The sequence below is a fragment of the Equus quagga genome, chromosome 17 (assembly GCF_021613505.1).
Source record: "Equus quagga isolate Etosha38 chromosome 17, UCLA_HA_Equagga_1.0, whole genome shotgun sequence".
Classification (NCBI taxonomy): domain Eukaryota; kingdom Metazoa; phylum Chordata; class Mammalia; order Perissodactyla; family Equidae; genus Equus; species Equus quagga.
Window position 1 is genome coordinate 27360953 of NC_060283.1, and position 14487 is coordinate 27375439.

The 14487-nt window shown below is 53.8% G+C and overlaps 2 protein-coding genes across 7 annotated transcripts in view; one reads left to right on the forward strand and one right to left on the reverse strand.

Annotated features, from left to right (window-relative positions):
• Positions 1 to 27: 27 nt before the first annotated feature.
• Positions 28 to 7884, reverse strand: ACP2 (acid phosphatase 2, lysosomal). Its single transcript, XM_046643220.1, has 11 exons — positions 7260 to 7884; positions 6582 to 6677; positions 6191 to 6277; positions 5004 to 5156; positions 4798 to 4896; positions 4625 to 4714; positions 4048 to 4180; positions 3259 to 3341; positions 3040 to 3146; positions 2746 to 2921; positions 28 to 955 (listed from the first exon to the last, which is right to left on the reverse strand). The coding sequence occupies exons 1-11, from the start codon at positions 7371 to 7373 to the stop codon at positions 822 to 824; spliced, it is 1272 nt and encodes a 423-aa protein (XP_046499176.1). The 5' UTR covers positions 7374 to 7884; the 3' UTR covers positions 28 to 821.
• A 5188-nt stretch (positions 7885 to 13072) lies between these two features.
• The window catches only part of NR1H3 (nuclear receptor subfamily 1 group H member 3), a 7735-nt gene continuing 6320 nt past the window's right edge, over positions 13073 to 14487 (forward strand). For 3 of the 6 annotated variants that reach the window (XM_046643211.1, XM_046643214.1, XM_046643216.1), the window contains exons 1-2: positions 13207 to 13508; positions 14276 to 14355. In XM_046643211.1, the coding sequence (XP_046499167.1) occupies positions 14313 to 14355 (43 nt within the window). In that variant the 5' untranslated portion in view covers positions 13207 to 13508; positions 14276 to 14312. Of the gene's footprint in view, positions 13092 to 13115; positions 13162 to 13204; positions 13509 to 14275; positions 14356 to 14487 lie in introns of those variants that run through there. The other 3 variants (XM_046643212.1, XM_046643213.1, XM_046643215.1) reach the window with 3 other exon arrangements.

Below are 14487 nucleotides of genomic sequence, written 5' to 3' on the forward strand. Positions count from 1 at the left end.
AGTGAAGAAAAGGCACAGAAAACATACTAAGCATCCAAAACTTTCATTCTCTGGAAGCTGCGTCAGTCCTATTCTGGGCCACAGTCAAGAGCTGTCCAGCTCACAACCTGCGTTTACCTCAGGTCCCTGGAGACCCCAGCCCAGCTGCGAGGGACAGTTTCATGACTCTGTACCACAGTTCACTCCCCACCCACCTCTTCCCACCCCCTCCCAAGTCCAAACAGCCTTCTGACCTGCTCAAGCTGCAGGGCTGACAAAGCTGCCTGAAGCATTGTTTCTGGCTCTAATGGTTACTTCAGCCAGACGAAGGAAAACTGGGTTGGCTGGCTACTGGGTGATCTGGTTCCTTGGTGGCCAATGTTTGTACCCCCAATGTTGTGCAGTTTTTCCCACTAAAATAAGTACTGAGAGGCAAGACTGTGTCCTCTGAGCCATTTGCCAAAGATTCCAGGCTGGAAGAAAGAGAGCAGGGCTGGCTGGAGGCGCAGGGCAGATCAAGTACCCACTCCATTTTTTTATACCAGGTCCTGAGTGAAACTTGAATACCTGTCTACATTTCAGGTCCTTAGGGAACATGGAGGAAGCAAATCCTGTTTGGAGAAAGCCAGTGTCCAACACAATACTTGGTAAACATCAGGCGTGTAAATGCTGAGTGACAGGTCCATGGGCCAAGCCGAGTTCCACTTGTTCATTAGGTTGGGGTCATCACAGGGAGGCCCAACCCAAGGTTTCCTGTCCATGGGCTGGGGAGCAGCAGCAGTCAGGAGCAAGGGCCCAGCCCACCTCCCCTAGGAGGCAGAGGGAAGGGGGCTGAGTGGTTGTCAGGCGTGATCCTCCCCATCTGCAACGTGGCGGTAGCCAGGAGGCTGGGCCTGCATCCGGAAGAGGACGGTGAGGAGGAGCACTATGAGAAGGAAGAGGATGGAGCCACAGACAGCCAAGGCCACGATCACCTCTGAACACGGAGGGAGGGAGAGAAAGGTCATGTCAGCGTTCATTCAACAAACATTTGGGTGCCTACAATACGCCAGGTGCTCTTCTCACAATGGGGATGTACCTGGGTGGCCAAGACACAGGCTCTGCCCTCAGGGATTTTACATTCCAGGAGGAGAGTCAGTAAACAAGCAAATGGCAGGAATGATGGGCAAGGGCAAATACCGTAAAGAAAAACAAAGATAAGGGGGAAAGGATGGAGAGGTAGGTCAGTCAGGGCAGGTGTCACTGAGGAAGTGACAATTTGAACAGAGACCTGGAGTCCCAGAGTGAGAGACAGAAAGATCTGAGAGCAGAGTGTCCTGGGGTTGGGGGCTGTAGACAGGAAGCACATGCCAAAGGCCCTGATGTGGGAATAGGCTTGGCATGTTCTTCCATCAGAAGAAAGTCAGTATCGCTAGAGCAGAGTGCGTGAGGGGCAAGCAGGAGGTGAGGGTGGAGGACCAGACCAAGACGGGCCCGGAAGGCCACAGTGAAGAACTCGGAATCTCTTCCAAATGTGATGGGAAGCCCCTGGAAGATCCCGAGAAGGGGATGATGCAACTGACTTATGTTTTTAAAAACACTCTGCTGTGCTGAGAGACTGGCAGGGACAAGAAGAGAATCGGAACATTAGGAAGGTTTTCAGTAGGTCAGGCAAGAGACTGGTAGATTGAACAAGGGAGCAAGAGCATGTATTTTAAAGATTGAGCTGAGAGGATCTGCTAGTGGGTTGGATGTGGGGTGTGAGAAAGCGGGTATTCAGGTAACTCCTAGGGTTATACTATGCAACTGGGTGATTAACGTGGCATTTAATAAGATGGGGAAGCCTGGAGGAAGAGCAGATTTGGGAGGAAGAGCGTTTGGTTTTAGACATAGCAACTTTGAGATGCCCTAGTTGACATCCATGTGGAGACCAAGTCGGCAGCTGGATGTGTGAGTCTAGCTCAGAGAAGAGGTCAGGAATCTGCTAGTCACACAGATGGAACTTAGCGTGGAGATGATATATGAAGCCCTGAGGTTGGATGAGATCGCCGTGGGAGTGGGCACCGATGGGGAAAGGGCCGAGATGAGCCCTAGGCCATCCACTGTTCAGAGGAGAAGCCAATAAGGAAGCTGCCTGTAATTCAGGAGGGAAATCAGAGAAGCCAAGGAAGTGTTTAAGGGAGGAGGGCCCAATTATGTAATGCTGCTGAGAGGTGAGAAGCTGATAAGAACTGGTCATTGGTCCTTGACGAGAGTGGTTTCAATGAGTGAAAGGTGACATAAGACCATCTAGTGTGAGGCCCAGAGAATGGGCGGTGAGGAAGCAAAACCAGAGTCTAGGCAACTCTTGGAAGGATTCCATGGGAACAGAAACGGAGTGGCAGCTGGAGAAAGATGTGGGCTTAAAAGCTTTCTGTTAGGCTTTTGAAATGGGACTGATCCAGTAGAGAGGAAGCACGGAGGTCCTGGTGGAGGTGAGAAGAGATGGACCCAGAGTATAAGGTTGGCCTTCACCAGCAGCTTATACCAGCAAGTAAGCCACAAGATCTGGTGGTGGGAGAAGGAGACAATTCTCTCCTGGTTGCTTTTACTTTCTCAGTGATAGGAAGTGAGGGCATCACCTGAGGGTGAAGGGTAGGGAGGTGTAAGATGGGCTCAGGGTGGGAAGGTGAACTGTCCAGGGGCATGTGGAGATGGCTGGAAGTGTGTGCCAGCTCTCAAGACCTGTGCAGAGGACGCTACAGTTGTGCTCAGACATGACTAGCACAGAGGCAGGCAGCAGCTCACCTGTGTCTGCAGGCCCGCTTGCCAGCTTGCACTCCTGCTGCCAGTCCTTGGGCACGACAGGCTCTGTGAGGTGAAGAAAGTCCTGCAGCGGGCAGCGCTGAGGGCAGCCAGGCAGGCTCAGCGGCCAGGGGGCCTTGTTACTCTCATTCCGAAAGTACATCTCCACTGAGAAATTCCTGCGGGTTGACAGGAAACAAGATGGGGGCCGCTCAGCAAGCCTGTAACAGAGTCCTCGGGCTGCCCACAGCCACCATGCGAGTGCCCCTCCCGAGGGCAGCTGGTAGGTCCACTCACCCATTGTCTTCCTGGTACAGTTCAAATATGTGGCAGGAGGCGTAGGGGGCTTGTTCACCATTGTAGACATCCAGTGCCATTTGCAGAGCAACGAGGGTGGTGTCGTGCTGTAAGGGAGAGGGGCTGCCCATCAGCACTGCTCCCCTGCACCCCAGGCACTAAATAGAGAAATCGAGCCCCTTGCTTGACATGAGCACGCTAGGGACTATGGGAGCTTACCGCGGAGTAAACCAGCAGCTTAGGGAGCTGGGAGGCGGTTGCCATGAGGGTCAGGTTCTTCCGTATCTGAGCCAGCAGGACTCCTGAAGGAGAACAGTCCTCAGGGTCAGGAGCTCCAGCCATCACTGTTGGCAGACCCATCTGTGGCCCTCTCACCCTCTGCTAGTCCCGGGGCTGTCTGGTCACCAGCACAGGGGACTCCTTAGGTTCACGGGGACCATGGGGAAACTCTACAGCACCTCCTGCTCTCTAAGCACTTTCACATGCACAGAGGGGAGCAAGGTAAGACATGAAATCTATCCGTATTTCAACACAGATGTAGAAACCTGGCCGTTTATAAATGAGCCACTAGACCCTGCCCGTGAAGAGTTACTAGCTTGGAACAAACATAAACTTAAGATTGCTCAGAGCACACAAGATGGTGGCTCGAGGCCAGGGGAACTGTGCCATGTGCAGACTCTGAAAACTACTGAGACGTCAGAAAGCTTTGACAGCTGGCACTCCCCTGGGTGCTCAGATTAGGAAACTAGCAGGTGTATTGCTCTGAGCCTTCTGTCAAAGTGGCTCCCAGGGGTTCTCTGGAGGGAGTTATTCATTTAAAGGGAAGGAGGGTCTTCTGACATGGGTGAAACTCAAGAATATGAATGGCAGAAAAGCAGCACAATCTGGTTTTGAAAGAGCAGAAAACATTACAGGAAGAGAAGTAAGTGTGTGAGAAGCTCCCAACGGCAGATTTTTAATGCTCTAGAGTCCTGGGGAGGGGAGTGACATGCTGCTCTCGTCACTCACCCCCCTGAAGCCGGGCCTTCTCTGCCTGCTCGTGGATCCCGAAGAGGAAGCGGAAGCTGAAGTCCTTTAGCCGCCTCAGACGCTGCATGGTTTGGGGTGAGGCCCAGGGCGGCAGGACCAGCCCGTGTGTTTGCTGTGCATCACAGTGGGCAGGTTAGCTCCCCGGGGACCTCTCCGGGGACAGCACTCTGCCCCAGTGGGAAGGTGCCTGCGTGTGTGAGGGGAGGGAGAGGACAGGAGAGGTAGAGCAGAGGGACTGGAACCAGGAGATGGGGCGGACACTCGAGGCTGCAGGGCACGGGAAAGGAGGCTCAGGCACAAAAAAGCGTGACTCAGCGGAGTGGCGTCGGACACCACGAGAGCTCTGGGTGGAGAGGAGCAGGAACTGCTGACATTAATAAACTATTTCCCACTCTGGGGTTCTTTTTCACCCATGAAGGAAGTTCCCTTGTTTCACAAGAAGCCTGCCTGGACCTCCTCGGTGGGAATGGTCTCCAGGCATTGTGTTCTACTGGTCCTGGTCACCTGGGCCTGCTGAGGTGTGAGAAGTCACGCCGGGGACCCGAAGCGGGCTCACCTCACAGAAGAGCGTGTCATAGACATTCCAGACGGTCTCCAGGGTCATGTCTGTAAGCCCTGTCTCGTTGGCCACCATATCGAGAAATTGCTATGAGAAACGGGTCAGGGCATCAGTGCTGCCCTGGGGGAAAGGAAGGACAGTGTGATGGCCTCCACCTCAGCCCCACTCACTGCATTCCGAATACTCTCATTCTGATACTCTGGCGTCTGCCGGGTCTCGTTCTGCAGCTGCTCATAACGGGGACATGGGCCCAACGGGAACTTCAGCAGCTGCAGGCGGAAGGGGGGAAGCAGAGGCAGAGAAGGAGTCGGCCCAGCAGGCCCATGGCCAGGGTTGTTCCTCTCACCGCCTTCAAGGAGGGGCTGGCCACTCTTACCCTGTCCTCGGCAACGGGCACTGTGTGGACGGGGATGGGCTGCCAAGAGATGTTTGGGTTGAAGCGCTGCATCCCTTCGGGAGGGAAGAGTCCAGCCAGATTGGCCTCAGCACTCATGAGAGTGCGGTCAAAGTCTGTGCTTCGCACGTAAACCTGCAGAGACAACAAGACGAGTCTCGCTGGGGGGTGGGGCAGGGGAGCTTGGGCCCGTCGGCGGGGCCCCGGGGGGAGAACCTGTTCTTGAGGGTTATCCAGCAAACTGTAAACAGCACTCATCTGGCCCCTCTCCGTCCTTCTTCCCAGCAAAGGCCCAAACGCTCCGCTGGGGGCTCACGCTCACCACTCTGTGAAGAACCGTGCGGATGGCTCTAGTTCAGATGCCCCTCCCAGTGCAAAGTGCTTAGTAAGGCTGGTTTTATAACATCTGTCTCCCTATCTAGACCAGGGTCCTTGAGGGCAGAAACTGTCGCCAACGGCACCCCCTTTATAAACCAGCTTCGAGACCCGGGATAGGAAGCCAGATAGGGAACAGAGAGAATTGCTTGTGAAAAGGGAGGACACTGTGGGGAAGGGACGATCAGGACAGAGTGGCCCTCAAGGGAACAATAACAACATCTAGAGACTCTTGAGACAGCCGTGGCTGACAGCAGTAACCAGAGGAACAGCTATTCCCATCCCTGGGGTGGGGAGATAGCCTCAAGGAGCCAGCACACTTGCCAGTCTTCCCTGACATGCCCTCTCTACGTATATCTTCCCTGCTACCTTTATCGCCTGGCCCTGTGTGGTTTGTCATGGGTCACCCCCGCTACATTCTTAAGCTCCACAAAGACAGAGATCCCATCTGTGTGGTGCACCACTGTCTACAAAGTGCTAGCACAGGGGTTGGCCTTTCGCAGGTATTAATAAATGTCTTGGATGGAAAATCCGAGTTATTTCACAAGCGTCAGAAACGACTTTGCCAGGCATCCCTAAAGTCTGAGCTTGGATGCTTGACCAGTTTTGCCTCTTCTCAGCCAAGCAGGGGCAACTCAGCCTCTTGGCTCTGTTTTAGAAGCTCCTGGATGTCTTGTCCTGCAGTTATAACCAAAACGCACGGAGGGAAGTCAGAGCACCCAGACTCACCCTTAGGCTCCCGGGGTGAGGACAGCAGAGCCCATTTCCCTTGCCTCTTGAGCTCCCAGCCTTACCTCTTGCCGGTGGTAAGAGGTGTTGAGAAAGCCATCGTAGCGCTGCCGTAGAGCCTGGCCCAGCTCCCAGTGCTGTAGCATCCCGTCCTGTGGGCAACCCAAGGGTTAGGAGGGTGCAGAGGGAACAGATGGCTTGTTAGGTCCCACAGGGCTTAGGCACTGTGGCTTCCCAAGTTTACACCTGGCTGGAAGTAGGAGTGGGTTAGTCTGACCCCAGAAGTCATTTATTAAGTGGCCGGCTGTGCATGGCATTGTGTGTGCCCATTTTCATCTGGTCAAACTGAGCACTCACATGGGAAATAGAGTTTGGTGGAGCCCCAAGGTCTGTAGCCTGCTCTAGAGGTCACTCGTTCTACAGCTCATCCTGAGGGAAGGTTTGCTTCTGACCCACCTTGGTTAGCTGACCAAATCCCTGGGGCCATTTGTCTTCCTGATAGGGGTCTTTGGGATATGTCTTCACTGGCGAGCGGTCTCCATGTCGGTACAGCTGAGGAAGGAAAATGGTTTGCCTACAGGTCAGTAGGGTCTCCTTAATGGGGACAGGGAGCCCACCTCTGCCCCATGATGGGGAGGGAAGCTTCCTTCCCTCTGGGAAGCCTTAACTCTACCCACTGCAAAAGACCCCAACCCAGATGTCAGTAACTTTCAGGTTCCAGAGATTCTAACTTGGCTAAGCAATGCCACTGGAGACCATAAGCAAAGGCAAAGGTACAGGTGGGAAAGGAAAAGAGAAATAAAAGCAATGCAAACGGTGGGCGAAACTGGAAAAAAGACCACCAAAGGCTTGTTTAGCGATGAGTCTCTTAACCATTGGACAGACTGATCAGGGCAGACTGATCTGATCTATCTCATGATATAGAACCCCTTACACTCCGCCCCCCAAAATACCCCAGGGCTCCACAAAAATTCCCAACCCGGGCTCCAGCCCCGCAGGCCAGTGTCTCCTCCTAAACCAGCTCCTCCTCCTCCAGACCCCCGACCCCAGCCACAAGCCCCACCCCTCCCTCCACCCGCAGGCCTGTGCCCTTTTAGCTCTGGCGAGCCCGTTGGCGACCCCATCTCTCATTACCAAGGTAACGAAGCGCAGACTCCGGGCCTGGGTGGGTGGCATCACCATCAGGTTCACGCCGAGAAGGAGCTGGAGGAGACCCGCCCGGCTCCAGCCAAACGGTCTACCCGCCATCACCGCTGTAGCCTATGCAGCAAAGAGACTGGAACCCGCTAGCTGGGACCTGAGGCAGCCGCCCGGACGCCCCCTTAAGGACACACGCCGGAAGTGGCCCGCCGCCATCTTGCTAGAGGAGGGGCAGGCGTGGTGGGAGAAGGAGGAATCTAGGGGGCGAATCCATGTAGGAGTTCGCAATCTGGCCGCGGCAGAGGGGCGTGGGAATGCAGCGCGACCTCGCGCAGCAGAAAGGGCTGGAAGACCTGGTTTCTGGAAAGAGCGCTTAGCTCGGCTTTGCCGCTGCCCGCGGAGAGCCCGTCCCGAGGTGGCGCCTGCCCTGGGCAGGATCGTGGCCGGGAGAGCGGGCGCCCCCTCGAAACCGGTGCTGCCGGGCCCGACCCGGCGCAGGATTGGCGCGAGGGGTAGTATAGGGCGCCCTCTCCCCGCCGCTGCCTTCGGGCGGAGTTCCGGCCTCGGCCCTGGCTCTGTTCCCCGGAAGGGGTCTCGTTTGGGGTGCAGGGCACAGCGTGTAAACAGCCCTTTGGACTCCGTGTGTCCTTGAGGTTGGTCCCTGTGTAGCCTGCTGCTCATGGCCTGAGCGAAGCTTCAGGAGCCCTCTCACTTCCCCTTCCAGGCCTTTCCTTGCCCTCCCACTCGTCCAGTTCCAAGTGTGAGTTAATTAGAATCTAGAAGTCATGCCTCTTCCCGAAAGAGTTGGGTTGCACAGGATGTTCAGACTTGGCAAAACCAAAGCAATGAATCCCTAAGGGGGGAATTTCAGACCAATGGAAGGATGTATAGGGGTAAAGGGAAGGAGTATATCATGAAGTGGGAGTAGGTGGGGTTTCTACAGCCTCAGAGGCCCTCCTGGCGTTGACCGTTAGGTTCCGGGGGAGCCAGTTTGGTCTCAGGGCTTTGTGACTGCTCTTGGGGTGACTCACAGCTCCAGGAGGTCAAATCGTAGGTCCTTGGGATGCTTTCATTCAGATCTGTCCACTAGAAGCAAATTACCTCAAATCACTGGGGAAATAAAACCCGTTCAGAACTGTATGGGAGAAAGCAGGGTCATTATCTTGCCATAGGACTCGAGGTTCAATTATTTGTGTATACCTCAGGATCTAAACTTTGCTTCCAGAGTTGTTATGGAGAAATGAATAGAATATGAGAACTGAAGGCTGGGTAGCCAAATAGTTCTTACCCTTCTTATTTAATAACAAGCCCTTTATGAATGTGAGGAAAATTTCGTCCCCTCTCCTCAAGAAAAATGTTCACAGACACAAAAATACATAAGTGGAATTTTGCGTATAATGCCAGGCAGTTCACAAAGACTACCGTAGGCTTCCTAAATCAGCATCTCTGAATCCCTGATCCAACCTAGTCCCTTTACTTTAGAGATAAGAAAAACCCAGAAAGAGGAAGTGACTTGTCCAAGGTCACACCATTTAGGAGAATGGATTAAAACTCAAGTTTTCTGATTCCCAAATAGTCTTTATAATGGGCTGTTTCTTGCAGGCTACGCAAACTGCATTGCTAAACCATATTCCGTGGCCCCAAAATACCTTCAGTAAAGAGATTTCTAACAAAGGAAACCTTTTCATGTTGGTGGGGTTGAATGGGCACGGCTACTTGGCAAAATACTGCATATTAGTGGGAGTTTTTGAGAGTTCTGTTTTAATGTGCCCCTTACTCTCCTTGCAAACTGGCCAGATCATGGTGATTTCAGAATATAAATCTTGGGCTCACTAAATTTTGGCAAGTAGAACAAAAATCCCTCAAATTCATCTTTTGCTTTTCTTCCCACTTGCTCAAGTATGTCTATATCCTTTGTGCCTGCAAGTATCTCAAGTAGGAGGGTTTGATGGAGCAGATGCTATTTCAATTTATATAACAAGAAACAAATCCAAGAAGGGTGAGAATTACACCATGAGCACATGGTAGAACCAAGAGCTGAGCCCTGGTTTCTTGACCCCCGACTCCTACCAGATGATTCTGTGGTCCCCACACCTTGGTTCCTAACTACAGATGCAAAAAAAAAAAAAAAAAAAAGAGAGAGGGACTGGATCCCTGTAGATGGATAAATAGGTATGTGGGCCTACCACAGACCAAATAAATCAGCATCTCTGAAAAGGAGACCAGGTTTGGGAACCATAGGTCTGCCGCGTGTTGGCAGAAGTGAACCCAAATTCAAGCGGGTTAACCACTTTTCCCATCTGAGGAGGCTATTTTGTGTAATGCAGTAAGATGTTTTCTTTGTCTGTTAGTTTGAGTTTGAACTTTTGAGTCTGCTAGTTGATATTTGCCTCCTTGCTAGTAACCGTCTCCCAGGGTTATATATGAGCATAAATGGAATAATACATGTAAAGATAATGTAGTAGGGCCTAAGTAAATCTTACTTTTCTTCTTTCCTTTCTGCCGTCTGTATTGTCTCTGAACTCAGAATTCCTGGGTTCTTCTCTACCTCATGGTTGGGAGGTTGGGCATAAGTTGTTTGAGTGACCTGCAGGATGACCCCCACATCTTGCACCTTTCCAGAAGGGTGAAGGAGGGAGCAAGAAGCAGTTGCCCCAGTTCCTCCCTCTGAACCGTACCTTGTGGCCTGCTTTATGGGAACCTGAGTGCTTTTGGGGGGTTATCGAGTAGTGCACACGACCTTGGGCTGGTGAATGCTCCTATTTTTGCCTCAAGGTGCCCCTTGCTGCAAGGAGAAGCCTCCAGAGTTTCTGGGGGTCAGAAATTGGACTTGGAAGATCCCCAAAGGTGTTTCCAGACATGTTGTCTCCTCTAGGAGCCAAGGACACATGGGGGAGGCCCCACAGGGCTGCATCTGACACTTCCTGTGGGCTGGTGGGGGTGGCGGTGGCAGGGTGAGACGTGTGATTCTGGCTGCAGATCACCTGCCTGCTGGACAGGGCTCGAGGGAGAAGTCCCAGTGGTTGGTCTCCAGAAACTCTGTGGAGACATTGCCAACAGGTTTTGGTCTTCCGCCATTTTCCTCTCCCTTCTCCTCTTCATGGGGCGGAGGCTCCTGAGCGGCTGTCACCTGAAGGGGTGGCTCTGGCAGTAAAGCACTGGTAAAGCTCCCTTCTCCTCTACTTGAGATGAGGCTGAGGCTGGCTACCGGGCTTGGGGGAGACGGTGCCCTGACCTGCTTGTTCAGCAAGCGGCTCTAGCCTGGGTCAGACGGCTCCAGATGGGGCTTCTTTGTGGTCCTTGGGCTGTGGGGAGACTAGAGTGTAAGGAGAGGAAGTCGAGGATCAGGAGTGGATGAGAGAGGCTTTTCCCAACTCCAGAAGATAGGGCATCAGGCCCCAGACCAATGTCACATCCCAAGTTCCTTGTAACCAGGTGTTTCAGTGCCATCCAGCTTCTGTGCTGGAGCTGCTGGGGATGGGGAGAGGGGAAGGAGAGAGCTGGATGGATGATGTGAGTGCTGGGACAGAACAGTTCCAGTTTCCCAGGGGCTGGAGTCCCTGGTTTCTACTTTCCCAAGACAACCGGGGCCTTGTGAAAATTGGGGGAGGAACACATGCAAGAGGAATGGAGAGCCTTGTGCTCATGACTCAGGCATGCCCAGACCAGGGTGGGGGCCTTGTGAGGGGATGACCTTGTGATGAGAGGGAACAACAGCAAAGCTGGAGGCAGAACTTAGAGATGGGGGATGTCAGAGGGGCTTTTCTGAAATGTGAAAATGAATACATGGGCAGATTTTGCAACACCACCCAGCCTGCTGTCTTCTCGTCTCTGCTCCCTGGGACCCGCCTGTTCCCCCTGCCCCACCCTCTGCTTCCTCCCATCTTTCACCAAGCTTCTTTTCTATTTCTGCTTTCCCTGTCTTCTCCCATCCTGTTCCCCTATGCCCCCTGTGCACTCTTTCCTGTTCCCTCTCTTCTCCTCTTCCCTGGTGCCCTGTTCATCTCTGTTTCCATCTCTCTGGCTGCCTGCCCTGGCGCCCTTGTCCTTCTGTGCTTTCATGTGGGGCCCATGGGAACTGGAGTTCACAGCAAAACAGGAAGAGCCTGTGAGCAGGAAACTGGGAGTGGGGCAGGGGGTGAACAACCAGCAGTAACCTCAGCTCCTCACCCCCTACATCTGGACCGAAGCATCCCCAGGGCTCCCTGCCTCTCCCACTGCGGCCCACCAGCCCCAGCTTCTTCCCTCTCAGCACTTCACTGGTCCAGCAGACCTGAGAGGCAACAAGATGAGAGTATCCTAGACTCTGACACAGGAGAAACAAAGAGCACAGGGACTGGAGGGAGGACATCTGGATTCTGATCCCAGCTTGGCCACTCAGTGTGTGTGGTCTTGGAAAAGGCTCTCCCAGGAGCTTAGTGTTCTCTGTACGATGGAGCTTATGATATGTACCCTCCCTCCCTCCTGGGGCTGCTCTAAGGATAATAGAGGTAGTGAGGGATTTGTGCATGGAAACAAGCCCTCGGAAGATTGACAACGTACAGATCCAAGGTGATAGGAAGATTCATAGTTGAAAAGATGCGGAGGGCAATAACTGCCACGACTTCTGGAACACTTACTACGTGCCACACATTGTGCTATGATGTATCGTTTAATTCTCATGACAACCTTATGTGGCAAAAACCATTATTTTTATCCCTATTTAAAAATTTTGTTTTTCCTTTGAGGAAGATTAGCCCTGAGCTAACATCTGCTGCCAATCCTCCTCTTTTTGCTGAAGAAGACTGGCCCTGAGCTAACATCCATGCCCATCTTCCTTTACAGGTGTGGGACACTTGCCACAGCATGGCTTGCCAAGCTGTGCCATGTCCACACCTGGGATCTGAACCGCTGAAGTGGAATATGCAAACTTAACCGCTGCTCCACCAGGCCAGCCCCTATCCCTATTTTAAAGATAGGGAAACAGATTCAGAGACATTAAATAATTTGTTTAATCAAGATCACACAGTTAATAAGAGGCAGAGGCAAGGCCAGTATTTGAACCCAAAATTGGAGCCCAGAGCCCAAACACTAAACCAACAGGGCTGAGATGAAATTGACTGGAGCTAACAAGTCTAGGCTAGAAAAGGATCATATTCTTCTTGTTTACTTCTTCATTCAACAAACAGGACCACGGTACCTACTCCGTTGCCTACTTCATGCCAGGCCCTGCTCCAGGGGCTACGGGGGAAATGAAATCAATAAAATGTGCTGTTACCTTAAAGGATGGATCTCATGTTCCAAGCAACGGGGCGGGAAGACTACGGCTCTAGTCTCAGTAGCTGCTGGATAGAGCCCTCCCTCACCACAGGTGGAACCATTCCCCAGGTGAGGGAAACTGCATGCCTTCCCAGGTCCATCCTGGGCTGGCACCTGAGTCTACAGTCTTCACCCCAACCCCATCTGGGGCCAGCCATTGCTCGTAGCCAGCTTCTTAGCAGCCCCTCTCTCTCCTGGCCTCCTCCCCTCTGTGTGGCCCCCACAGGGCACCCACATTCAGAGACTCACTGGAAGGCCCAGCACCTGCCTCTCACCACCACTGGAGTTCTACCAGCTTGGCTGAGGCCTGGGGCTAGTGGGGAGAGCTGCTTTGCCCATTCCCAGAGGCAGGGGAGGAGGGAGAGGCTGGGAAAGCAGGCTGGGGCTCAGTGTCGCAATTTCGGGCCGTGCTGGGACCTTTGCTCCGCGAAGTGTCTATGGAGGGGAGGGAACAACTCTGGAGGCTGCTGGGATTGGGATGGGGGTGCCTGGGAGGCAGTCCTGTAAAAGCAGCTAAGAGCCGCCAGGGTGAGGAGAGGAAGGGGAGAGAAGTGGAACTGGGCTGGTCTGCAGGGAAATGTGACTGTCCTGGTTGGGGGTAAGGGGGCAGGGTGGCGCTTGGCTGAGGGGGTGGCTGGCCGGGGAGGAGTCAGCGTGGTGGGGAAGCTGCCCTGTGGGTGGGGGCAAGGAGGCCAGGGCTCCGGTTGGTCGGTTGGCTCCGGCTCCGGTCAGCCTGGCAGGAAGGAGGGGTGGCCCAACCCCTTGGCAGCCCCTCCCCTCAGCCTTCTCCCACATTACTTCCCTGGGGCTCCGGCCCCCTCTCCTGCTCAGCTCCGGCTCCTCAGCTGCCGAGGCCTCTGGACAAGGGACTGCACCATCCTCCTTTCCCAGCAAGGGGGCTCCAGAGACTGCCCCAGCCAGGAAGTCTGGCGGCCTAGGCATTCGGTGGGTCTGCTCCCAGCGCTGGCCTGGGGCTCCGTGTGTGTGTCTGGGGTTGGGGGATGTCCTATGGCTCTTAGAAAAGGGGTCTCTGGGGAGAAGTGAAGGATGATGATGGTGATGGAAGCTCGGGCAGCGACAGGATTCTACTGAGGTTCCAGGATAATTTCACAGGGGGCTGGTGGAGGAGGTCCTGTGTGTGAACTGGGGTGACTCTTGGAGGCAAAAGGTTTGTGCTGGGACCCTGGAAAGTGGCAGGAACGAGGTTGTCTAACAAGTAGTGTGTTTCAGTGGCTGGAATGAGCGTCGATTCCATGTCCTGGTCAACTCTGGCTGTCCCCAGTGTTGGAGTGAGGGGGAAGGGGCTGTGACAGAAGTGGGGCAGATGTGTCTACACATCGCCCCATGGCCTGGAGGGGTCCCTGGGGAGAAAAGGTGACATGGTGGTTGAGAGCTCAGGCTTCATGAGTCAGAGAGACCAGAGTTGGAGTCTTGGCTCTACCTCTCCCTGACTGTGGCCATAGGCAGTTTACGTAATCTCTTTGAACCTCAGTTTCCTCATCGGTAAATTGGGTTTAAGAATAGATGTGACCTCATAGGGATATTGTAAGGAGGGCGTGTAAAGCCTTAGCACAGGCTGATATATATATATAAGGCAAGTAAATGTTAGCTGGCATGTTAGTACTGATAAAAGGCAGGATCACGAGGAGAGGGTTGCTGAGGCCAGAAAGGGGCCCAGTTCTGGACGAGTGTAACCTGGGTCCTTCCTGCAGGACAGTCCCTTGGTAATGTCCAGGGCTCCGGGAAGAGATGTCCTTGTGGCTGGAGGCCCCTGTGCCTGATGTTTCTCGTGGTAAGCTTCGTCACTCCAGTCCTCTCCCCTGAGCCCAGGCCTTAGCTTCTCTCCTCCCGCAGGAATCAGCCGCCTTCACTACCTGCCTTCTGCCCCCCCCCCCCCCCCCCCCCCCCCCCCCCCCCCCCCCCC